Source organism: Cnephaeus nilssonii, assembly GCF_951640355.1.
Source record: "Cnephaeus nilssonii genome assembly, chromosome: 1".
Lineage (NCBI taxonomy): Eukaryota > Metazoa > Chordata > Mammalia > Chiroptera > Vespertilionidae > Cnephaeus > Cnephaeus nilssonii.
The window spans coordinates 25,417,599-25,443,191 of NC_137072.1; the positions used below are offsets into that span (position 1 = coordinate 25,417,599).

Sequence of the window (25,593 nt, forward strand, 5' to 3'; positions counted from 1 at the left end):
GGCTGGCTTCCCCCCGGCTGCCCGCAGGCACTGGGACCCGGGCTGGCTTCCCTCCAACCCCGCTTCGTCCGGAAGGATGTCCGGAAGTATGTCCAGTCTAATTAGCATATTATCCTTTTACTAGAGGCCCAGTGCATGATTGAATCATGCACGTGTAGGGTCCCCTACACGCTTTTGCTTTTGATCACGGGGAGCTGGGTGCCTGTCCGCTAGTGCACCAGGCCTTTCAGAAGCCTCCAGCGCGGTGGAGGCTTCTGAAAGGCCTGGTGTCTGAGCAGACAGGCATCCAGCTGCCACGCTTTCACTTTCGATCGCTGGTGCACCAGGCCTTTCAGAAGCCTCCAGCGCGGCGGAGGCTTCTGAAAGGCCTGGTGTCTGAGCGGACAGGCATCCAGCTGCCACGCTTTCACTTTCGATCGCTGGTGCACCAGGCCTTTCAGAAGCCTCCAGCGTGGCGGAGGCTTCTGAAAGGCCTGGTGCTTGAGCAGAAAGGCATCCAGCTGCCACACTTTTGCTTTTGATCGCGGGGAGCTGGGTGCCTGAGGCACCCAGCTCCCACGCTTTTGATGGTCCGTGGCCTCTGAGGGGGGCTACCCTGCTGTTGAGAGGCGCAGGGGGCGGGACTCCCACCCCCTGCGCCTCTCAACGGCCGTTGAGGGGGGCTGCCGCGGACACCTGGCTACCCTGCTGTTGAGAGGCGCAGCTGGGTGTCTGCGCAGGCCCCCTCAGCGGCCGCGGATTTGGCCTCGATCTGGCCGTTGAGAGTCGCAGGGGGCGGGAGTCCCGCCCCCCTCAGTGGCAGCGGATCCGTGCCTCTCAATGGCCGGATAGGCCACCCTGAGTCCCGCCCCCCCAGCCTCCCACCGCCCAATCGTGGGTGTAGCGGAGTGATGGTAATTTACATTTTACTCTATTATTAGATAGGATTATTATAGAAACACATACTGGTATTTCTACACCTATGACACACATTTGCTTTACTTATAATGTCCTCCCCTCTGACTCTGTTTACTCCATCCACATTTTTCCCTGCTGAGTTGCAACTCATCAGTGGGTAAACAGCTGAAATATCACTTTCTCAGTGAAACATCCCTAAGCCTCTTAATAAAGCACTCCCTCCTCCATGTTCCTCTGATAACACTTTCAAGGTGCTATGACATGGGTAGTTGAGAATGGGTAGTCAGGCAAACACGAGATCAAATGCTAAATCAATGCTCTTTGTGTCTCAAGTCCCTTATCTACAAAATGAGAATAATAATATCACCTACACACTACAGGATATTAAGAGGATTAAATTAACACATGTAGCTTCTAAAATCAGATAAAATGGGGGCCCCTCAAAGTTTAAACAAAAAGTATAACATTGCCTCCTGGGATTTATAATGTATGTAGAAGAATATATGTCATATGTAAGATGACTACAGCATAAAGGATGCTGAAGTGTGGAGTAGATAAACCCTATACTGTTGCAAGGTTTCTACATTTTACATGAAATAATCCAGTATTAACTCAAAACAGATTTTCAAAAGTTACAAATGTATACAGTAATTCCCAGATAAATCAATAAAAAATGGAATTCTAATTTTTAAATGATTGTTGAGCAAGTGAAAGGCAAAATACTATAGTAACACACAGTTATATATTCTCCACTTAGTATATTTTATAATGTCAAACAAATACACAAGGCATTTATTTTTAGAAAAGCTGATTACAAAAAAGCTTTTTATAGTTCACTGCATAGAACTTTAAGTACCTTCAATTCTGATCCATCTCTTGTTGCAGTGTTTTAATCATTATACAACTGAAAATTGAAAGTCAGAGGCAACCTTTTTCATAATATATAAAAATTTTTCACAATCTGGTCAATTTCACAAAACAAATATGTTGATTTTTTGTGAAGAAATCTCTATTGGTCCATTAGAAAGTGCAGAACAAGCTGCATTAAGCCTGCACTCCTGAACTGCACAATTTTCAAAGTTCCTTTCTCTCATCAGGTTCTACGTGTAGCAATGACACTTGTCTTATTAACTAGCCAAATACAGTAGCAGTTTACCATTACTTTCATCTCTACATCAAAAGTTAGTACTAAAAAAAAAAAAAAATCACAACAGCATGAAAATAAGTTAGGTAACTAAAAAGTCTAACTTTTATCATTTTTATTATTTTCTTCTGAACTTGGGTAAATAATAAACTTAAAAATCCTTATATTTTCATAGGCTTTTGTTAAGAATGCTAACAAAAATCTAGTCTGACTAAGTGTGACGACATACAACTAAGTGACTTCAAAATCTAGAGGTACTTCTACAGTTGATCCTAGATGACACTTTTTAAAAATTTTATCTTTATTGTTGAAAGTATTACAGATCTTCCCTTTTTTCCCTAGATGACACATTTTTTTCATTAAACATAAAGTTCTTTACAAACAGTGTTTTCAATGATACACTTTTCAGAAAGTACTATAAAAAAAATCACAATTCTATTTCATCTTATCGTACTTTATATGCATTTTATATATTTCTTGTGGCTAAATGATAGCAACTATAATAAAATTAGGTTTCATGTATTGTGTAACATCTAGATGAAAAGAAGAAAAGTAACTCCTAACTTTAATGTTGCTGATCTATGTCCTGAATCTTTTGAGCAGGAGAGTAACCTAACTTCTATGCCAATCAATCAATCAATCCTCCTGCCGTGTTCACTCCACTTCTTGTCCTTTGAAGCCTAGTCTGAACAGACACATATCCACTAACTTCTATATCAACGGAAGGCAGAATGGTGTAGTACAGTGGTCGGCAAACTGCAGCTCGCGAGCCACATGCGGCTCTTTGGCCCCTTGAGTGTGGCTCTTCCACAAAATACCACAGCCTGGGCGAGTCTATTTTGAAGAAGTAGCATTAGAAGAAGTTTAAGTTTAAAAAATTTGGCTCTCAAAAGAAATTTCAATCGTTGTACTGTTGATATTTGGCTCTGTTGACTAATGAGTTTGCCGACCACTGGTGTAGTAGAAAGAACACTGGACTGAAAGTCAGGAAGCCTGTGTTCTACTTCCAGCTCTGTCAACTACTCTTGCCCAAGTGGCCCTGGGCAAGTCACTTAACCATTCTGGGTCTCGGTTTCCTCATCTGTAAAATGAGGGTGTTAGATTAGAGAATCCCTAAAGATGTTCCCATAATTGGGAGTCTAGGTTAACCAAAAAATGCTATATATCAAACAGATCATTAATTCTTCCTTCTCTTATAGCAGTGGTTCTCAACCTTTCTAATGCCGCGACTCTTTAATACAGTTCCTCATGTTGTGGTGACCCCCAACCATAAAATTATTTTCGTTGCTACTTCATAACTGTAATTTCGTAATGTAAATATCTGTTTTCCGATGGTCTTAGGCTCTACAGCAGCGGTTCTCAACCCACAGGTCTAAGACCATCAGAAAACACAGGTATTTACATTACGATTCATAACAGTAGCAAAATTACAGTTATGAAGTAGCAACGAAAATAATTTTATGGTTGGGGGTCACCACAACATGAGGAACTGTATTAAAGGGTCACGGTATTAGAAAGGTTGAGAACCACTGTCTTATAGAAACAAGTCCCTTTGTGGACAGATACGCAATTTTCACTTGCACTGAAAGCTGTATTTGAGAGCAGTGCTTCTCAAACTTCAATGTGTATACAGAATCATCCAGGACCCTGATAAAATGAAAATAATAAATCCATAGATGCTGCATTTATAACAACCTGATGATGATGGTCAATGAACCAAATTTTGAGTAACAAGCTCTAGAATAGGTTCTTGATGCATAGAAATTGCAATTCCATTAAGCATCTAGACTTTGGTTCTCTGTAGTGAGTCTACTTTGATAATTAAACATTGCTTCTATTGTCAAGAAACTTATAAGACTCTTGGATTATTCTGCATAAAATTATTCTGTAATTATAGTTTTAGAAATTATTCTGAGAGTAGTAAAAGCCAGCTGTCAGTCATGAATACTTCTAAAAGATATAATTTACATAGTAAAACTATTCAAAGGGCAAATTTTTTGAAGTAAAATATCCTCCCTTCCTTACTCTCCTAAGTATATTTCTATGTGTGTGTTTTTACAGTTCAAGAGTACACAGATAAACTAGAAGTGCCTTGGAGAAAGTCTAGATAAGTCTGGATGAATCAGTTCATGATTCCCTGAAGTGGTCAAAACCCCAAACTTGAATCCTTGACAGCTGAGATTTTCTGCTCATGCTTTTGTATCACTCATTACATTTTACCAATACATACATTTTAAACCCTTTTGATTCGTTGGGCACGCTAAAGGATGGTTATCCAGAATAGAAAAAAAATAAGAGATACCCTTTCTTTCTTAATCCTCACTTGAGGATAGGTTTATTGATTTGAGAGAGAGAGAGAGAGAGAGAGAGAGAGAGAGAGAGAGAGAGAAAGAGAAAGAGAGAGAGAGAGATTGGTTGCCTCCTGTGGGGACTGCACCCACAACCTAGGTATGTGCTCTGACTGGGAATCAAGCCCACAAACTTTTTAGTGTACCAGACAACACTCCAACCAACTGAGCCACCCAGCTGGGCCCTTTTCATTTTTTATATGACATTAATTAGACATCTGTCTCATTACATAATTTTTTGAAAAGGAAAGGTAAGCCTTTCAGTCAGTCATATTTATTAGGAGAAAGGAAAAAGATGAAGCCACTGGTCAGGTTTTATTAAGGGAAGAAATGCTTCATGTGCTTCTCTTCCCATTGACCCCTTTATATCTCCTTCCCACTTTTTATACAGGTATTCATAAATTTCATAATCAAAAGAACCTCTAAACTCATCTTTAATTTTAAGGATATCCCTATTTTTGATGATAGCATTAAGAGCATTTAACAATACTTACTTGATGTAATAAAGTAATTTTGTCTATATTAGAACTAAATTTTTAAAAATTATACTTGCAAATGTTACAGCAAATTCATTTATAAAAAAGGAGAAACAGTGGGAAAGTAGAAGTTGGAACACATTAATATTCCACCCTATTTTTTATGGCACCTCGAAATGCAAATTATTATTAACAAAAAATCCTTCGAAGTAATAAAAGCTACCTGGGTTTGGAGGGGTGAAAAGTTCAAATAAATATGGCTACTTTAGAAAAACACTGTAGCACACATACAACTTTACAAAATACCTGAGAGCCAATAGCTGGGAATGTAACTCCTTGTTCTTTAAGGTTCTTAATCATTGCCGATATTAGACTGAGCTGTGGATCATTCTTAAATTCATCTGTCCATTCAACCATAAGGGCCTTTAATTTTTCACACACTTTAGGATGACCCTAAAAATAAAGAAAATAATTAATAAGATTTTATCTGGAAATAGTCAGTTGATAGAGAAATGTATCTGGAAATAATCAGTTGATAGAGAATTATCAGTAAGCCAAACCTGTTTGAATTGTAAGTCATTTTGAATGGTTTTGCTATTTAATTTTTGTATGGTTAATGTTTTCATTAAAGTTTTTCATACCAAAAAAATTACTAAAAAGTACACTAATTTCTGGCCAATTATTTAATATAGATATATTAAATATAAGAATTCTTAAGTGTTGTAATTCTCTTTTTAAATCATAAATTATCCCTAGCAAAAAGAAACCAAAACAGAAAAAGAGAAAACAAATTACCCCTAGCTATAGACAATACATAAGAAACTATAGTTGGTTATTAAAAACTAGAGGCCCGATGCATGAAATTCGTGCAAGGGTAGGCCTTTGCAGCCACAGCTGCCTCGAGGCCCTGGCTGTCTCGTGGCCCCGCCCCCCACCCACACCTGCGTTGGCCTGGTGTTGCCCGTGTCCGCCACCACACAATCCCTGGGCCTCCCTCTTTGGGGCAATCTTGGAGCCCCCTGATTGATCACCCTGCCAGCCGGTGCCTGGGCCTCCCTCTTTGGGGCAATTGTGGAACACCCCCAATTGACCGCCCCGCCTGCAGGTGGCCTGGGCCTCCCTCTGTGGGAGGATCATGGGGCGATGACCGGGCCCCTGACCAATCTCACTGCACCCGCCTTGGCTGGCCTGGCATCAGTGGGTGTCACAGTGTGGTCGTCCGGACGGTCGTTCCGCTGTTCGGCCGTTTGGTCAATCTGCACATTACGCTTTTATTATTATAGATAAACTAATTTTGCCCAGCCGGCAATGGTTGAACATTGACTGTGAACCAGGAGGTCCTGGTTTGATTCCCAGTCAGGGCACATGCCTGGGTTGAGGGCTTCATCCCGTGTGGGGCATGCAGGAAGTAGCCGATCAAAGATTCTCTCTCATCATTGATGTTTCTATCTCTCTCTCCCTCTCACTTCCTCTCTGAAATCAATAAAAATACATTTAAAAATAAATAAACTCTTTGTATTTTCACACTATGAAAAAACAAGATACCTCATAAATATCTCATATCAAATTCAAACAGATTAAATACGGTAATACTTTAGAGGTCAGAAAGACAGAACTTGTCAGAGTATTTTGAAATTAAATAAAACTCTGTACAGCAAGAAGATAGTTTGTTTTGTTTTTTGTAGATCAAAATTATAAAAATAATTTAGAAACAATTAAATGGTGCACTTCCTTTATTCCTAATTTCTGACTTTTAATGTGCATTTTACATGTTTTTTTCTTTAAGCTGCTTAAATATTTAAGGTCTGATTTGAGGTCCACTACATGTCATTATCCCTGGAAACTTTATTTCTTCAAAATAATACTTCACCTAAAGCAGCGGTTCTCAACCTGTGGGTCGCGACCCCTTTGCGGGTCGAACGACTCTTTCACAGGGGTCGCCTAAGACATCCTGCATATCAGATATTTACATTACGATTCCTAACAGTAGCAAAATTACAGTTATGAAGTAGCAACGAAAATAATTTTATGGTTGGGGGTCACCACAACATGAGGAACTGTATTAAAGGGTCGCGGCATTAGGAAGGTTGAGAACCACTGACCTAAAGTATAAAACCAATACGTTCATTCAAAAACATTTGGGGCTCTCCCAGGAGCATGCCTGCGCTTTCCCCTTTCCCCTCCTCCCCTCAGGTGCCTCACCTTTACCTTCCTCACTTCCAAGCTCCAAGGACCCTTCCTTTGTCTCTAGAACTTGTTTCTTTGTTTTGTTATTTATTTACTAGTACCTCTGCGCATGAATACGTGCGCCAGTAGCTCACCAGTAGCTTGCTACCGCCCTCCAGTAGCTCTCCGCCCATTGCTCTGCCCTCCTGTAGTTCCCCCCGCCCACCCTCATAGCTTGCTGCCCTGCCCCCTCCTGTAGCTCTCCTCTGCCCACTTGTAGCTCACTGCTCCACCCTCCTGCTGATCCATGATCCAGTCATAACATGGTCAGTCGTTACGCTTCACAGCGTGATGACCATTTGCATACTATATCTTTATTATATAGGATTTTATTTTTTCGATCCCCATTTATCCCCTCTATGCCCTATGCCCTCTTCCACCTCCACCCTGCACCCATCACCACAGTGTTGTCCATGTCCATGACTTCCCTCTTTTTCCTTTTGCTCAATCCCTCCATCCTCCACCAACCCCCCTTTCCTCACCCCACTGAAGCTGTCTGCTTGCTCTCCCTCTTGAGTCTGTCTCTATTTTGCTTGGAAGTTCAGTGTGTTTCTTATGCCCATTTCTTCTACAAATTACTTCTTCTATCTCTGTGATTTTCAAATAAATGTTCTCTTACTAAAAAATAAATAAAACACTGGAAAAATGAAGAGAAGTCCTTTCTCTTATATGTTGCTGTTTGGTTTTCAAAATATTTGTTCATTCTACTAAGTACAAGTTTGAGTACATCTTCAATTGAATTATAGAAAAAATTATAGTCTCTTTATAAACAGTGATACATTTTGATGGATATTCAGGACATTATAAGAATGGTTCCTGCCCTGGCCAGAAGGCTCAGTTAGAGTGTGGTCCCATACATCAAAAGTTTGCGGGTTTGATTCCTGGTCAGGACACATACCTAGGTTGCAGGTTTGATCCCCAGTCAGGGCTCATATGCACCAGACAATCGAATGATGTTTTTCTCTCACATTGAAGTTTCTTTCTCTTTCTCTCCCCACCCCCACTCCTCTCTCTCTAAAAATCAATAAAAACATATCCTCAGGTGAGGATTAAAAAAGAAAAAAAAAGAATGGTTATTAATTAGTAGAAAATATCTAAATACAACTTAATAAAGCAGGACAGGCAAAATATTTTTATGTAATCATGTTTGAAAAGTTCAGAATTTTACATTTCTTATCTTGTTTCTGTACTGTTTTCTACAAAAACCTAAAAAAACTTATTTTTCAAAAAAAAGGCATTTTTCCCTGGCCAGCATGTCTCAGTGGTTGAGCATGAGCCCATGAACCAAGAGGTCATGGTTAGCTTCCAGTCAGGGTACATGGTCAGGGCATATGCCCAGGTTGTGGGTGCGATCCCCAGTTGGGGGGTCATTCAGTAAGCAGACAATCAATATTTCTCTCTCATCAATGTTTCTATCTCTCTATCCGTCTCCCTTCCTCTCTGTAAAATCAATACAAAAATATATTTTTTAAAAGGCATTTTCCCTTTTAACACTTAAAAAAATTCTTTCTTGATGTATAATGCATCCCCTACCCCCACCCCCCAAAAAGCCAGAAATAATTACCTTTAGAATGCACAAATTTTTACTGGGAAAACTCACATATTACTTAGTAACTTACATTTTTTAAAGTCCTTAAATTTCAGGATTTGAATTCTTTATTCTATACTCATTAAGTAAATATATAGTATTATAATCCTATGATGGTCAAGTAGTGGCCTTATTTATATAAAGATGAAATTCAACAGTGCTATATTTTGGGAATACTTCTGAACAATTCTACATTGAGGAAACAATTCTGTGGCTACAAAATTATTCTGTGGTTTAAAACAACTGTGCCAAAAACTGACTGGTATTATTTAATCGGAGAAATACACATATTTACTTACCAGATGAAAGGAATGATAAAGAAAAGAGGTTCAATATACTCTAATTTGGCTGGAAAAAAAAACTCTCGAAATTATAAATGTGTAGTCTCTTCAGCAAAACATAATATCGACTTATATATTGGATAGAAAATAGCCTAGAAAGAGTTTTTTGTTTTGTGGTGGTTTTTTTTTTAAAAAAAAGGACAGACTAGTCCTTTGTGATTTAAAACAGCTGTCGCCAACTGGTGGTCCGCAGACCACTGGTGCTCCTGAGGTCCGAAAGGTTGGCGACCACTGGTTTAAGGAAACCTTTGGAGCAGTGGTTACCAACCGGTGGTCCGTGAGGTCTGAAAGGTTGGCAACTGCTGATTTAAAATGTGAGGAACTGAACAATAAAATACATAAAGAAAAATCACTGTCTTAATTCATTTCTGGGAATAATGTTCCTTACCTTGTTTAATACGTTGCTTACTTCACTAGCAAAATCTCTGGAACATACTTCTAAGTGAAAAATTTTGCCACAGTTTGATACACATGCTCCTAGAAGCTAAAAACATAAATTCCAAAGTTAAAAGGGCTCAATTTCAGCAGGTAATATTGTGATAGAACCTAAAATCAAATCACTCACAGTCAGAGCTTGCATAGCAACATGAGGATCTTTATGGTTCACCCTCCTCATAATAGACCGAAGACAATCTTTAGGTCTAAAAAACGAGAAATGTAACACTCAATTAGTAGTACATCAGCCCCGCCCCCCCCCCCCACTATAATAGGCAATAGGGAGAATATGGTAAAGAAGTTTAATTTTTATTAATGGCACAACTGAAAAATTGTAGACTGACAAGTTTCTTTAAATTTTTCAAACAAGATTAACAGGCTCTCTTCCTTAGCAATCACAGATGAGGCATTTTAGGCTAATTCTGAGTGAAAAAAGTTTTGAAAATAAAATGATAGAATAACTGGAACCAGACTTATACTCCTGCTATAAACAATTACAAAACTAGAAAAACATATGTAAGATATACATTGAGGTACCTGTTTAGTATGCAAGATCACAGGCAGTGCATAATGATGATCTCTAAGAAGGAAGACAAATTAAATAAGCTAGACCTTTGTTTCAATTTCTACCTAGAGACATTTTCCAGATAGCAATACAGGCTTCCTGCATTAAGACAGTTTCTGGATCTCAGTAAAGAGAAGGTGATCCCAAGAAAAGAACATTATCTCACTGAGTTGAGAGGACAGAAATCAGAATTCAAAAGGCTGAGGGAGCTAAAATTTGCAAGACAGAGTAGAAGGAACTACTAGTATATGAAGAAAGAGTTCTATATACCAACATAAGGGTCCATTTCAATCTGCTGTGGAAAAAGCCAGGCATACAAAGGTTAAAAACTCCACAAGGCTGGAAAAAATTGCGATCTATGTGTTGAAGAGCCAAACACAAAAGGATAAATGTTGTACGACTCCACTTATATGAAGTACCTAAAACAAGCAAATACAGAGACAGATAATAGAACAGGAGTCCCAGTGGCTAGGAGGAGGGGGCAATGAAGAGTTCTTATTAATGTAGACATTTCTGTTTGGGATAAAAAAGTTTTGGAAGTGAATAGTGGTGACAGCTGCACAGCACAGTAAATGTACTGAATTCCACTGAATTGTACACCTAAAAATTGTTAAAATAGTAAATTTCATGTTACTTGTATTTTGCCAAATAAAATGGCAGGGAAAAGAGAATGAAGTACTGATACATACTACAACATGGATAAACCTTGAAAACATTATACTATATGAAGAAGTTGGTCACAAAAAACACATATATTTTATGATTCAACCACATAGTGTATGATTCCATTTATACAAAATGTCTAGAATAGGTAAGACCATACTGATAGGAAGTAAATTAGTGGTTTATAGGGCTGAGGAGAGATGGGAATGAAAGAAAGTGCTAAAGAATACAGGTTTTATTTTGGGGGTGATAAATATTCTGAAATTAGATTGTAGTGACAGTTGCACAAACATCTGAATATACTAAAAACTAACAAATTGATAGATTTTACGGTCTGTGAAATAAATATGTAAATATTAGAGGCCCGGTGCACGAAATTCGAGCACGGGGGGGTGGGGGTCCCTCAGCCCAGCCTGCACCCTCTCCAATCTGGGACCCCTCAAGGATGTCCGACTGCCCATTTAGCCCCGGTCCCACCCAATCGCCCCTAACTGCCCTCCCCTGCCGGCCTGGTCCCCCCCAACTGCCCTCCCCTGCAGGCCTGGTCACCCCTAACTGCCCTCCCCTGCCGGTCTGATCGCCCACAACTGCCCTCCCTGCCGGCCATCTTGTGTCCACATGGGGGCAGCCATCTTAAGCATTCAACTCTTAACGATCCTAAAGCTCTTTTTCTATTGATTTTGTTTGATATTAAAAGCATCTGAGAGCAGCATTATTAGACTAAAGACATTATATACTACTAGTATAAGATTATTATTTAGATTTTGCCTTTTTCACAGTTTGACTTATTTTAGGAGCCAGAATCTGTGGCCCCATGCTAATTTTTGCAGTTATAAAAACCATCATGACATAAAACCACAAAACTATCACTTCAAAGCACTGGTAAAGACAATATATAAAAAGGATTATCTGAATACTAAAATTAAAACCATTAAAATTAATGATCCAACTATAATTTAGCTCAGTGAATGAACATTTTAGAAAGTAATTCTTTATACTTGCTTTACCACCAATCCTTTTTAAGTTTTGTTATTTTTTTAATCCTCACCCAAAAATATGTCTATTGACTTTAGAGAGAGAAGAAGGGGAAAGGGAGAGGGAGAAGGAAGGGGGGGAGAGGGAGAGGGAGAGGGAGAGGGAGAGGGGGGAGGGGGAAGGGATGGGGAGAGGGGAGGGGAGGGGGAGGGGGAGAGGGGGAGGGGGAGAGGGGAGGGGAGGGGGAGGGGAGAGGGGGAGGGGGAGGGGGAGGGGGAGAGGGAGAGGAAGAGCTGCCTCCCAAACTCATCCCAACTGGGGATTAAACCTACAACCAATGTATGTGCACTGACCTGGATTCGGATTCACAACCTTTTGGTGTACGGGATCCAACGCTCTAACCAACTGAGCAACCTGGCTAGGGCTATCACCAAATTCTTAAATAAAATTTCTGGTGTATTAGCTGTAAACCACTATTTTTAAAAGTAAGAAGTCTAAACTTGTGATGACTTTTGTAAAGGGGAGTTGGAGAAAGAGGCTCTGAGATGGAACTTTTACTTTGTATTTCATTCATTTCTATATTGTTTGGATATTTTCCCACAGCCAATTTTTAAAATCAAGGCAAAGATATCTCTGGCACCAAAATAAAGTTGGCTACTATACCATAAAAAGGATAGAGCGTCAAAGCCAATCAGAATGCTTACAAATGCTGATGAACACTTCATTTATGCCAACAAGGCAGTATTTTTTAAAATATAAGCTTAAAAAAAAATCACTACAGAATTGTGTATAAAACTGGTAGTATTCAACAACAGAAGGGACCCACAAAAATTTAGTATTAACTCTCTCATTGTACTCTATGAATTTTTTTTCGATTCAGTTCTTCAGTATTTCCACAAGAAGATAAAAAAACACACAAGTGTGACTGAAGTTATATTTTGATTAAGTCCTACAATTTAATGAAAAATACAATTAAAATACTATTTTTAAAAAGGTTTAAGAGTTACAAGTGAATTTAAAGTAGGTATACTATGACTATTATCCTCTGAATGACAAAAGAAAGCTGACTACAAACACAGTGTCCGTATAATTTATCATCTATGCAAGTACCCATTTGAGAATGAAAGGGGGTGCCAAGTAAACACAGTACAGGAACAGCAGACATAAACTAGAATTTTCCAAAGTACACTGGATATATGGGCACCCCAGCTCAAAACTATGTTCATCCACAAAATCATCTTTTTTTTTTTACCTTCACCTGAGGATATTTTTTCCTGTTGTTTTTCAGAGAGAGTGGAAGGGAGTGAGGGAAGGAGGGAAGGAGAGATAGAGAGAAACATTGATGGGAGAGAGCCACATTGACTGGTTGCCTCCTGCACGCACCCCAACTGGGGGTGGGGAGTAAACTGCAACCCAGGAAACATGCAGTTGACCGGGACTGGAACCCACAACCCTTCAGTGTGCCGGCCGATACTCTTATCACTTAGCCACACTGTCCAGGGCCACAAAATCATCTTTTTATGCATAAACCTGGGTCATGTAGTTAGTTCACAGGAGAGTGAGAAAAAAAGGACAATACTTTCATGTAGTTGTGGCTTCTAATATTTTTTTCTAAAATTGTAGATGAGACAGAAAATAAACTTTTCAAGAATCAAGGGGCAATATCTAACCCTCACCTTGATTCTGGGTTAAACTCAGTGAGCTGTTTGACCAATCTTATATAATAAAAGGCTAATATGCAAATAGACTGAATAGCGGAACAACCGAACAACCGGTTGCTATGACATGTGCTGACCACCAGGGGGCATGCATGGAACATGGCGAGCATCAGCAGGCCAGCAGAGCATGGAACATGGCGGGCGTCGGCTGCGGCAGGATAGTGTAGATGAGCGGGGGCGCCAGACCAAGGTGGGGTGCTGGTCGCTGTCATTGGGGCGAACCTCTGGTGGTTACAGAAAATTCTTTGCTCCTGCAGGCCATGGTCCCGCCAGGCGCTCACACCTACTGCTGGTTCTGGCCCCGCTCATACCCGCTGCCAGTGCTAGGTGCCAGCCCGATCGCTCAGAGCCATCAGCAGGTGCGAGTAACAGCTGCCAGCCCCAATCGCCCCTGAGGGCTTCTCCACCTCCCCCTGCTCCTGATGGGTGATCGGGACAGCAGCCACTGATCACACCACTGCTGGCACCGGCCCCAATCGCTCTGTGCCGTCAGCAGGTGCGAGCGGGGTTGGCACCTGCTGATGAGCAAGTAGGAGCAGCGGCAGCAGCAGGAGTGGGGCCGCTGGCAGACAGGGGACTGGGGGCCGCAGCGGGAGGGGGCATGGAGGATGAGTTGAGACCCGCCCTTGTGCCCACCTCAGCCTGCGGCCCACAGTTCCTTTCAAGGTGCAGGAATTCATGCACTGGGAGCCTAGTTGACTATAAGAGAAGTGATGTTCTGAGATGTACAGTTCATAAGAAGCCATGTAGAGTACATCTAGGTCTCTTTGAACATTTGCTTTTAGGATGTTCCCTCCAGGAACCCAGCCACATTTCTGTGAGAAACTCAAGCCACATGCAAAGGATAGCCCCAACCGAGGTCCTCGCTGATAGCCAGCCATCAACGGCTACCCATTTGACCATCCATCCCAGTCAGGCCTTCACATGACTCCAGTTTCATCCACTATCTGACTGTTGTTAACTAATTCACAAAACTGTGAAGGTAACAGATTGCTCTTTTAAGCCACATAGTCTTAGCCTTGTTTGTTATGTAGCAATAGACTAGCCACTAACAAAGTGGGCTACCAGATGTCAGTTTTCAACAGTATTAATGTGTATTATTTAGAATTCTTTCTTTTCATCTTTTTTTTCTAACATAAAATTTCCTTAACTGTTTATCTCCCCATCTTGAGGGTTCCTAAAGACAGGGTCCAGGGCTATGCTGCTCATCCTTGGTTCCCACTTCCTAGCCAGGCTACATAATAAATACTCAATTGAAATTTGAGAGAACAAAAGTAAGAACTATTTAGCAACTACTACTGCTCTTCAGTGCCTGAAGATAATACACTTTCATTCTGCATGTTGCATAGAATAGTGCCATCAGTATGGTTGATGCTCAATAAAAAGCTGTTGAAATATCAAGCTATACTACAAAGCCACTGTAATCAAAACAGGCTGGTACTGGCACAAGAACAGGCATATAGATCAATGGAACAGAATAGAGAACCCAGAAATCGACCCAAGCCATTATGCTCAATTAATATTTGACAAAGGAGGCAAGAATATACAATGGAGTCGATATAGTCTCTTCAATAAATGGTGTTGGGAAAACTGGGTAGGTACCTGCAAAAAAAGAAACTAGACCATCAACTTACACCATGCCCAAGAATAAACTCAAAATGGATAAAAGACTTAAATGTAAGTTGTGAAACCATAAAAATCCTAGAAGAAACCATAGGCAGCAAAATCTCAGACATCTCTCGTAGCAATATATGTGTGGCTACATCTCCTAGGGCAAAGGAAACAAAGGAGAAATAAACAAATGCGACTACATCAAAATAAAAAGCTTTTGCACAGCAAAAGAAACTATCAACAAAACGAAAAGGGATTCCACTGTATGGGAGGACATATTTGGCAATGATACATCTTATAAGGGATTAATTTCCAAAATATATAGAAGAATTCATACAACTTAACAAAAGAAAGACAAACAATCCAATATAAAAATGGGCAAAGGGCCTAAATAGACACTTCTCCAAAGTGGACATACAGATGGCCAAGAGACATATGAAAAAATGTTCAAAGTCACTGATCATCAGAGAGATGCAAATTAAAATGACAATGAGGTATCACCTCAAACCTGTCAGAATGGCTACCATTGACAGATCAACGAATGACAAGTGCTGGCGAGGAGGTGGAGAAAAGGGAACCCTAGTACACTGCTAGGGGAATGCAGACTGGTGCAGCTACTGTGGAAAACAGTGTGGAGTTTCCTCAAAAAATTCAAAATAGAACTGCCATTTGACCCAGTGATCCCACTTCTAGAAATTTATCCTAAGAAACCTGAAACACCAATCAGAAAGAATGCATGCACCCCTATGTTCATAGCAGCACAATTTACAATAGCTAAGATCTGGAAAAAGCCCAAGTGACCATCAGTACATGAGTAGATAAAAAAGCTGTGGTACATCTACATCACGGAATACTATGAAGCTGTAAAAAAGAATGATCTCTTACTCTTTGAGACAGCATGGAGGGACCTGGAGAGTATTGTACTAAACGAAATAAGTCAGTCAGAGAAAGACAAGTATCACATGATCTCATTTTCATGTGGACAAAATAGATCCGGAGACATAAAAGCATGGAACAAACTGATGAATCTCAGAGGGAAGGTGGGAGTTGGTGGGTGGGTGGAGAGAAATTAACCAAAAACTTACATGCATATATGTATAACCCATGAACACAGACAATAAGTATTGTAGTGAAGGCCTTGGAGGTGGGGGCACGGGTTCAGGATGGAGGGGGTCAATGGGGGGAAAAGGGAGATATCTGTAATACTTTCAACAATTAAAGATAAATTTTTAAAAATCTATACTAATAAAAAGGTAATATGCTAATTAGACCGGACATCTTCCGGACATCCTTCTGGATGTCCTCCGGACAAAGCCACGGCAGCAGGGGATGAGGCAGAGACAGTTAGGGGCAATCAGGCCGACAGGGGAGAGCAGTTAGGGGCGATCAGGCCGGCAGGGGAGAGCAGTTAGGGGCAATCAGGCAGGCAGGCAGAGTGGTTAGGGGCGATCAGGCAGGCAGGCAGGTGAGCGGTTAGGAGCCAGCGGTCCTGGATTGCGAGAGGGTGCAGGCCAGGCTGAGGGACTACCCCTTCCCCCCTCACCGTGCATGAATTTTGTGCACCAGGCCTCTAGTAATACATAAAAAGTTAACATGCCTATTGGAACCTTAAAAAATAAAATAATTTTAAAATGCTGTTGAGTTAAATATAGAAAATAACTACTTTTCACTGTTGTATCATAGTATTTAGAATTAAAGTCTTCCTTATAAAGCCATTTGTTATCAATTTCTGCATATTTTCCACTGAATTTGCTTTCTATGTGAAAAATGCACATAGTTGAATAAAATTTATTTCTTAGAATTATAATAAGACCATAATAAGGGAAAAATGAACAATAAGTAGTACTGGGAGGAACACAGCATGTGAGAAAAATGACATGGTAATAAACACAAATGAAATATTTTGTAAAAATTCATGCTACAATAAAATCTGCATGTGCATTTAAGAGTCTACCAATGGTTTCTATCACCTACCTTTGTAAGGGAAATCAAACCCTCATCTCTCTCAAAAACTTCTCAAAAGCTCCTTTTGATATTTTAAAACTTTTTGTATGATATATTCTCTCTCTTCCTTATCTTGAGATGGGAAAACAAGATAGAGGTAAAACACAAGCAAACAAAAAACAGGAAAGGAGAATTCTCTCTCCCAATTTTCCAACCACAAAAAAACTGTTTTTCTTCCATGTGACAAATGAAAATAGCCTAAATCACACTATTGTAAAATGTAATGAAATTGCACCATTCCCAGGGTTTGTTTGCAAAGTCAAGATTATAAAGGAAAAACTGCAGATCATCAACTGTTCTTGATTAGGGGACTATCTGTTGGAGAACATACTCTGCCATCTCTCAATTATGCTCAATACAGGCAACCTTTCCTCAATTATTAAAGCAAAATGTTACTTTTACCACCAGCTAAAGAAGTTAGCGTGCATATAGGGCTATGTTGTTTAAAACATGCATACTCTTGAGCAAGAATCACACTCACAGTGAGACATTCACAGTTTATAAGAGAAAGGGGGACTGTAATTGTGAGACAGCACATATAAGCTCATTAAATGAATAGCAGGGACAAGTTTTTAGGAAAAGTAAAATTTGAGGGGCTACAAAAGAATACAGTTAAATTCAATAAGTTAAACATGCATATGATATAGCTCAAATCTATTGTCAGGGGGGTCAAGGAAAACTAAAACTAATTTTGCAATCCTACAATTCTCTTTTCAAAGAATAATGAAATTTCAAATCTCTTTGAATAGCTCTGAGTAAATTTCCAAAATTGTCACCACACATTATTTATAAATGTCTACCCACTTATATCTATACTAGGGGCCCGATGCACGAAATTCGTACACTGGGGGGTCGGGGGTCCCTCAGCCCAACCTGCCCCCTCTCACATACTGGGAGCCCTCTGGGGATGTCCTACTGACGGCTTAGGCCCGCGCCCCAGGGGGAGCAGGCCTAAGCCGAAGTCTGGCCTCCCTTTGTGGGAGGCAACCGGGCCGATCAGGGGAAGGCACCAGCCCCATCACCCCGCTGCTGCAGCCACTGCCAGTCACCACAGCCACCAAGGTGTTTTCATCAACACGACTCCAGTCCCTTCACCAAGAAAAAATGACAACTTTCTTTAGGCATTTTCAAGATGTGTCTTTCATAGGATATGGATTTCTTTATTTATTTTTTATCCTCACCTGAGGATATGTTTCCATTGACTTTTAGAGAATGTGGAAGAGAAAGGGAAAGACAGAGAGAAACATCAAAGTGAGAGGAACACTTTGATTGGTTGCCTCCTGCATGAGCCCTGATCTGGGCCCCGGCCAGTGAGGAGCCTGCAACATAGTGGGTCTGCTATGTAGTGGGTCTGCTATGTAGGATTGTAGTGGGTCTGCTCCGGCACCAGGCCAAAGCCTCCAGCCAGAGCAGACACCCAGCTTCCTGCGATCAATCACAGGGGGTCCGCTCGTGCACCAGGCTGAAAGCCTCCAGTGGAGGCTTTCGACCTGGTGCCAGCGTGGACACCCAGCTCCTTGCGATTGATTGCAGGGGGTCCGCTCATGCACCCAGCTCCCTGCGATCCTTTGCAGGGGGTCCACTCAGGGCACCTATGTATGCAAATTAACTGCCATCTTGGTTGGGTTAATTTGCATACTTGCCCTGGTTGACTGGTGGGCGTGGCTTGTGCATGGTGAAGGTGCGGTCAATTTGCATATTACTCTTTTATTAGGTAGGATCAGTTAATGAATGTGCTCGCATAGTATTAATCAACTATGAAATAGAACTTAAAAGTACAAAAAATATCCTATCTAATAAAAGAGTAATATGCAAATTGACCATCACTCCAACACACAAGATGGCTGCCCCCATGTGGTCAAAGATGGCTTCCCCCATTTGGACACAAGATGGCCACCACAAGATGGCCAGCAGGGGAGGGCAGTTGGGAGGGACCAGGCCTGCAAGGGAGGGCAGTTGGGGATGATCAAGCCTGCAGGGGAGGGCAGTTGGGAGGGACCAGGCCTGCAAGGGAGGGCAGTTGGGGATAATCAAGCCTGCAGGGGAGGGCAGTTAGGGGTGACCAGGCCGGCAGAGGTGGGAAGTTGGGGGCGACTGGGCCTGCAGGGGAGAGCAGTTGGGGGGGACCAGGCCTGCAGGGGAGGGCAGTTAGGGGTGACCCAGCCTGCAGGAGAGGGCAGTTGTGGGCAAACAGGCTGGCAGGGGAATGGTTAGGAGGTGACCAGGCTGGCAGGCAGAAGCGGTTAGGGGCAATCAGAAGGCAGGCAGGCAAGCAGTTGGGAGCCAGCAGTCCTAGATTGTGAGAGGGATGTCCGACTGCCAGTTTAGGCCCAATTCAGGTCCTAAACGGGCAGTTGGACAGCCCTCGAGGTGTCCCAGATTGGAGAGGGTGCAGGCTGGGCTGATGGACACACACCCCCGTGCACAAATTTTGTGCACCGGGCCTCTAGTTAGTAATATGTTTCTAAACATATGCACACCTGGTATTCGGGGCAGAAAATTATTTGTAGAGTAGGACGATCTGGCATATAACGCTCCTGGTCCCCGCCCCCTTCCCCAATCAATGTCAGTAGTAACCCCATGTCAGTGTGACAACCAAAGTAATCCCTAATAGAGCAATACCACCAGGGCTGAGAACCACTGCCAGACAAAAGCAGCACTGTGATACAGTAGAAAAAGAGTTGTAACTTGACAGACCTCATCTATAATAGGGAATGATAATGCTTTCTTATCAGTATGTTATTACAATACTAGACTGGTGCCAGGGACTTAGAGGCACTCAACAATGTTAGTTCTAGAAAGCACAAACATATCTTCTTCTATCAAGTTAGCTTTACAACTTTAGCTTCCAAAGCTATTTCAGAGTGAATTAAATTTTACATTTTCATTTGACATGCTATAAAAAGTGCTTTACTACAACTTACCATTCAAGAATATACAGTGGTGAGTAAACACAGGTTTACAATTGTGAGTAGGCAAAACAAAGTTAATCAAGCAATTGTAATAATTATAACCTGCATGTCTTTTTCCATACAAACAACTGTAAACCCCCTTTTGCCTATCCCTGTATGTATATCTATATTATGAAGGGAAGGAGAGTACATGTGTACTAGTATGCATATCTTTTATAGCCTTAGTATGCAGTGCCTAGCAGGCACACATATATGTGATATGGGAACTCAAATCTTTGCTGAATTAAGTCAATATATATGTAAGGAAACTCAAATATAAAACATGGAAGGAATAAGAACTGGGATAAATAACAACTGAATATTCAATGACATAATCAAAATGTGTATTTGATTTGTAATACACATTACATAAAAGTCTACACAATACAAGGGAAGAAGAGCGAAACACTGAGTACAAATATCAAATTCTCAATTCTGAGCTTGTAAAGTAGGCATTTCTTTTATGATGGTTGATAGAACATGAGTATAATAGACAATGTTATTTGACTATTTAAAGAACCCAGCAATCATCACCCAAAAATCAGTGGCTTTTTTATACACCAATAATGAATTCTTAGAAAGAGAAACTAAACAAGCAACCCCATTTACCATTGCAAAAAAAAAAAATAAAGTACTTAGGAATAAACTTAACCAAAAAGGCAAAAGACCTGTACTCGAAAAACTACAGGACGTTGAAAAAAGAGATAGAAGAAGATATAAACTAGTGGAAGAATATACCGTGTTCATGGATTGGTACAGTGGTCGGCAAACTGTGGCTCGTGAGCCACATGCAGCTCTTTGGCCCCTTGAGTGTGGCTCTTCCACAAAACACCACGGCCTGGGCACGTCTATTTTGAAGAAGTGGCATTAGAAGAAGTTTAAGTTTAAAAAATTTGTCTCTCAAAAGAAATTTCAATCATTGTAGTGTTGATATTTGGCTCTGTTGCCTAATGAGTTTGCCGACCACTGGATTGGTAGAATCAACATCATTAAAATGTCCATTACTACCCAAGGCAATATATGATTCAATGCAATCCCTATTAAAATACCAACAGCATATTTCACAGATCTAGAACAAATGCTCCAAAAATTTATATGGAACCAAAAAAGACCACGAATAGCTGCAGCAATCTTAAGAAAACAAATGTAAAGTTGAAAACACAGGCACAGAGGCTTTGAAAAGACAGTTTGATGGTTTCTTACAAAACTAAACATAGTCTTACCATGTGATCCAGCAACCAAGCTCCTAGGTATTTACCCTACTGAGCTAAAAACCTATGTACACACACACATGGTTCATAAATGTATTTTTTAGAAGCTTTGTTCACAATCACCAAAAAGATATAGCAAGCCATGAAAAGACAAATGAAGCTTAAGTGCATTTTGCTTACTTAGCAAAAAGCTGATCTGAAAGGCTACATACTATATGATTCCAACTATATGACATTTTGAAAAAGGCAACAGTAAAAAAAATTAGTGGTTGTCAGTCAGAGGAAGGGGAAAAAGGGATGAGTAGGTGGAGGACAGAACATTTTTAGGATGGTGAAACTATTCTTTGTGATACTTGTAATGATAGATACATGTCATTATGGATATGTCAAACCCATAAACTGTACAACAAACAGAGTGAGCTTTAATGTAAACAATAAACTTTAGTTAATAACAGTGTATCAATATTGGTTCATTACTTGTAATATAGGTACCACACTAATTCAAGATGTTAATAATATGGAAACTGCAAGGGGAGGAATAGGTATACGGAATTCTTTGTACTATCTGCTGAATTTTTCCCTTTTTCTAAATCCCCACCTGAGGATACACTCTATTGATTTTAGAGAGAGGAAGGGAGAGAGGGAGAGAGAGAGAAAGAGAGAAACATCAATCAGCTGCCTCTCGAATGCACACCAATCCTAAAACTGAACCCCAAAATCCAAGCATAAGTCCTGACCCGGAATGAAACCCACAACCCTTTGGAGTATGAGACGCCATTTCAACCAACTGAGCCACACAGCCTTAGTGTGGCTCACTAAATCACTCAACCCAATCACTCTAATCCACTTTCTTTAAGTCTAAAATTATATTTAAAAAGCAGTCTGTTAATTAGAAAATGAAAATGAAACCTTAAAAAAAAGGTAAGATAATTCCACTAAAACCTTGGAAAATTCCTGTGTAACTCAAAATTCTATAAACGTAAGAAAAGAGTGATAAATTCAACTACATAAAAGTCACAAACTTTTAAAGAAAACAAATAACAAAGCAAAGTCAATGGAAATATATGTATGTATACCGTATATATACACACATATATATACAAGTCATATTATAGATATGTTCCTAATAAATCGAGGTCTCCTAGAAATGAGGAAAAGATACATACATACAGTTCACAGGAAAGGAAATACAAATAGCTCTTAAAAACAGAAAAAGATGTTCAACTGAGCAAAGGATAAGAGTGAGCTTTTGACTTGATGTAAGCCTATCCACCTCAAACCTCTACACCGTTATGGAAAGGAATCAAAAGAGCCCCAACTACTCTCCTTTCCAGTCCTCCAAGGTTCTGCCTGCAGAGGTCAAGAGAAAGTCTCTACTTACTACCCAGTAACTGACAACTTGAGAACATATATGCCTGCTATTCTTGTTTATACCAGTCCCTACAAGAAGATCCAGACTATCCGTTCCATCATGGAACAGCTCTGCATATCCATTACCAACTTCAGAAACCTTTCAACTGTACCCTCTAGAATTCACAGCCCACTATCAACAAAAGCCCTATCCTTAGTCTTTTTTCCTTACAGAAACCTGGCTCCCCAAGGAGGATACTACTCCTATCTCAAGTGGTGGCTTTTTGTCTTCCCAAGGCTCTTGTACTTACATTAAATGAGATATGTATGGGTCCTCTTTTATCTTTTTGTTTCTTCCAAATCATTATCCCCCTCCTCTTTCCCAAAACAGTCCAGTTCTGATTATGTCATACTATCTTCTTGTTCCAGTTTACTTAGAAAACCTCATCTGCCCCCTCATCTCTCAATGATTTTAACTCCTGGCTCACTGTCAACTCTTTCCAACATTACTCCTGTCTTACTCTTAGAGATGTTAATGATAATGTAAGTGATGCTTCCGATAACTTGGCTTTTTTCCTTCTATCGCATATTATTATTATTAACTGTCATGGTCACATCCTAGACCGTGTCATGACCAATAATGGAAAACCCTCTATAATCACAATTTCAATCATTCTGACTATTACCTTACATGTTTCTAACTCACTCACTCTCTCTTATACCCAACACTGTGCTCACTTAGGGCAATTCACCTCTGCTCCAGCTACTCTACATCTTTCATGTCCTTAGAAAGCACCAAGTATTCTCCACTTTGCAGCATTCATGTAGATCAGTGGTTCTCAACCTTCCTAATGCCGCGACCCTTTAATACAGTTCCTCATGTTGTGGTGACCCCCAACCATAAAATTATTTTCATTGCTACTTCATAACTGTAATTTTGCTACTGTTATGAATCGTAATGTAAATATCTGATATGCAGGATGTCTTAGGCGACCCCTGTGAAAGGGTCGTTCGACCCCCAAAGGGGTCACGACCCACAGGTTGAGAACCGCTGATGTAGGTGCTATTCCTCTGCCTAGGACCTCTGCTTTCAGCTGTTTCCTTCTCAACTTGAAAATCTTAGCATAAATGTTATCTTCTCACACCTGTCCTTCCCTGAAAAAACTGAGTTAGGTTCCCCTTCTATACTCCACTAAAGCACTCTGCTCATTATCTTCTTAGCTCATTGTCTTTACCTGGTTATTTCTATCTTGCACTATAGACTGTTACCACAACTGATGGCAAAGGTGTGCTTGCTTTATTCACCACTGTATACGAAAAGCATGATGCCCAGCCACTACTCACTGTTTGTCAAATAAAAGAAAAAATGATGATGCAAAGAGAATGAAACCAACTGCCATAGTTCTGTGATGTTAAGAAAGTGAAAGAGACATGGAAATCAAGATCAGGCTTTACAAAAAAAATCCTTTAATTTTATTCCTGGTGGAACTCTTCCCTTAAGGAACTCGTCCCTTAATTTAAATTACATTAAAGAATCCCAAATATGGGTCAGATTCTCATTTGTAAACTGGAAAAACCTACTGTACCTAGACCTGCTCTGATGATTAAATAAAGTGTTTATAAGGACTTAAGCAAGATTTGGCAAATAATAAGCAGTCAATAAATGTTGGGTATTAGTCTTAAAAAGGCATTTAAAAGACTTTGAAAATTAAGGCCTGGAAATTAAGGCTATGATGGTAATAAAATGTATACTGCAACAGAACTATCTCTCTCCCTGATGCTGCCCTTCCAACAAAAAGACTTGAATTTTCCCTTAAAAGACCAGGAATATAGTATTCTATCAACCTCCAGTTGAAGGTCAGAAAAAGTCACAGCCCAGGTCCAGGACAGGACATTAGAGATCCAATGAAAAACATTTTTAACAAACTCTTTCCAAAAGACTTATATTTATATTTTTCAGAAAATATTAGTAATGACTACTATTTTATCCTTCTAATTCTGTCTGAATAAATCAAAACTTACAACCTAAATTGAGCTCTTAGTCAAGTTAAAAAAAAAAAAAAGGTACATTTTCCACCTTCAGTCAACTATATCTTTAAGCAAAGACAGTTAAAATATAAAATAATAGCACAAATTAATCTGGCAGTCAATTACAGAACTTTGGTATGTTTAACCTATTACCTATACTCACATTTTTTACATATAATATAAACAAATCAGTCAAAACTAACAGACAAAGCTATTTTTATTATGTGAAGACATGTTAAAGAAAACTGCTACTATCATTCTGAAAGTTCTCTTGATTTTAAAGAGACTTTTCAGTTCATCATATGACCTCACTGGCTAGGCATTTTTCAGTAATTACTCATACACTGGAACTGCACACTAAAAATCATGTGAATATCTCAGTAAGTTAGAAAAAAATTTTCAGAATGTTTCTAAGGTTTTAAGTCCAGCATATTCAAACACTTCAGGCTTTTAAAAAACCTTATTATCTATATGAGGCAAACAGGTATTACATCTATTAGGTTTCCTGAAATTGATATATTTAAAATAATAATTTTAATTAATAATTATTAAAGAATGTTAAATATTCTACATGGCACTAATCAAAACTAATACTAAACTAGAAAATTATTTCTAAATTTTTCAATTTTTACAACTAATGTAATATTAATAGACATGAGAGGAAATACATTTCTAATACTAATAGGATATATTAATTACAAATGTAGAATAGTGTATACAATATACCTATTATCTACGAATGGGGGAAATATATTCATATGTGTGTAAAGAAACAATGAACTGATAGAAAAGAAACAAAAGTGGTTACCTTAGAGGATGGGGGTGGGGAGGACAGGAGGTTTGTCAATGTTCATCTTTTAAGTTGTTTTAATGTTTGAGCCATGTGAATGTTTCTATTTTAAAAGCAAAAAAGTGCATTTTTATTATATAAAAACTAGAGGCCCGGTGCATGAAATTCGTGCATGGGGGAGGGGGGTGTCCCTCAGCACAGCCTGCACCCTCTCCAATCTGGGACCCCGCTCACAATCCAGGACTGCTGGCTCCCAACCGCTTGCCTGCCTG

The 25,593-nt window shown here is 39.9% G+C and overlaps 1 protein-coding gene across 3 annotated transcripts in view; it reads right to left on the minus strand.

Moving 5' to 3' along the window:
• The window catches only part of STAM (signal transducing adaptor molecule), a 117,021-nt gene that overhangs the window by 55,500 nt on the left and 35,928 nt on the right, over positions 1 to 25,593 (minus strand). For 2 of the 3 annotated variants that reach the window (XM_079772061.1, XM_079772059.1), the window contains exons 3-5: positions 9,586 to 9,661; positions 9,409 to 9,504; positions 5,169 to 5,318 (exon numbers count right to left, since the gene is read on the minus strand). In XM_079772061.1, coding sequence (XP_079628187.1) covers positions 5,169 to 5,318; positions 9,409 to 9,504; positions 9,586 to 9,661 — 322 coding nt within the window. The remainder of the gene's footprint in view (positions 1 to 5,168; positions 5,319 to 9,408; positions 9,505 to 9,585; positions 9,662 to 25,593) is intronic. The other variant, XM_079772060.1, reaches the window with a different exon arrangement.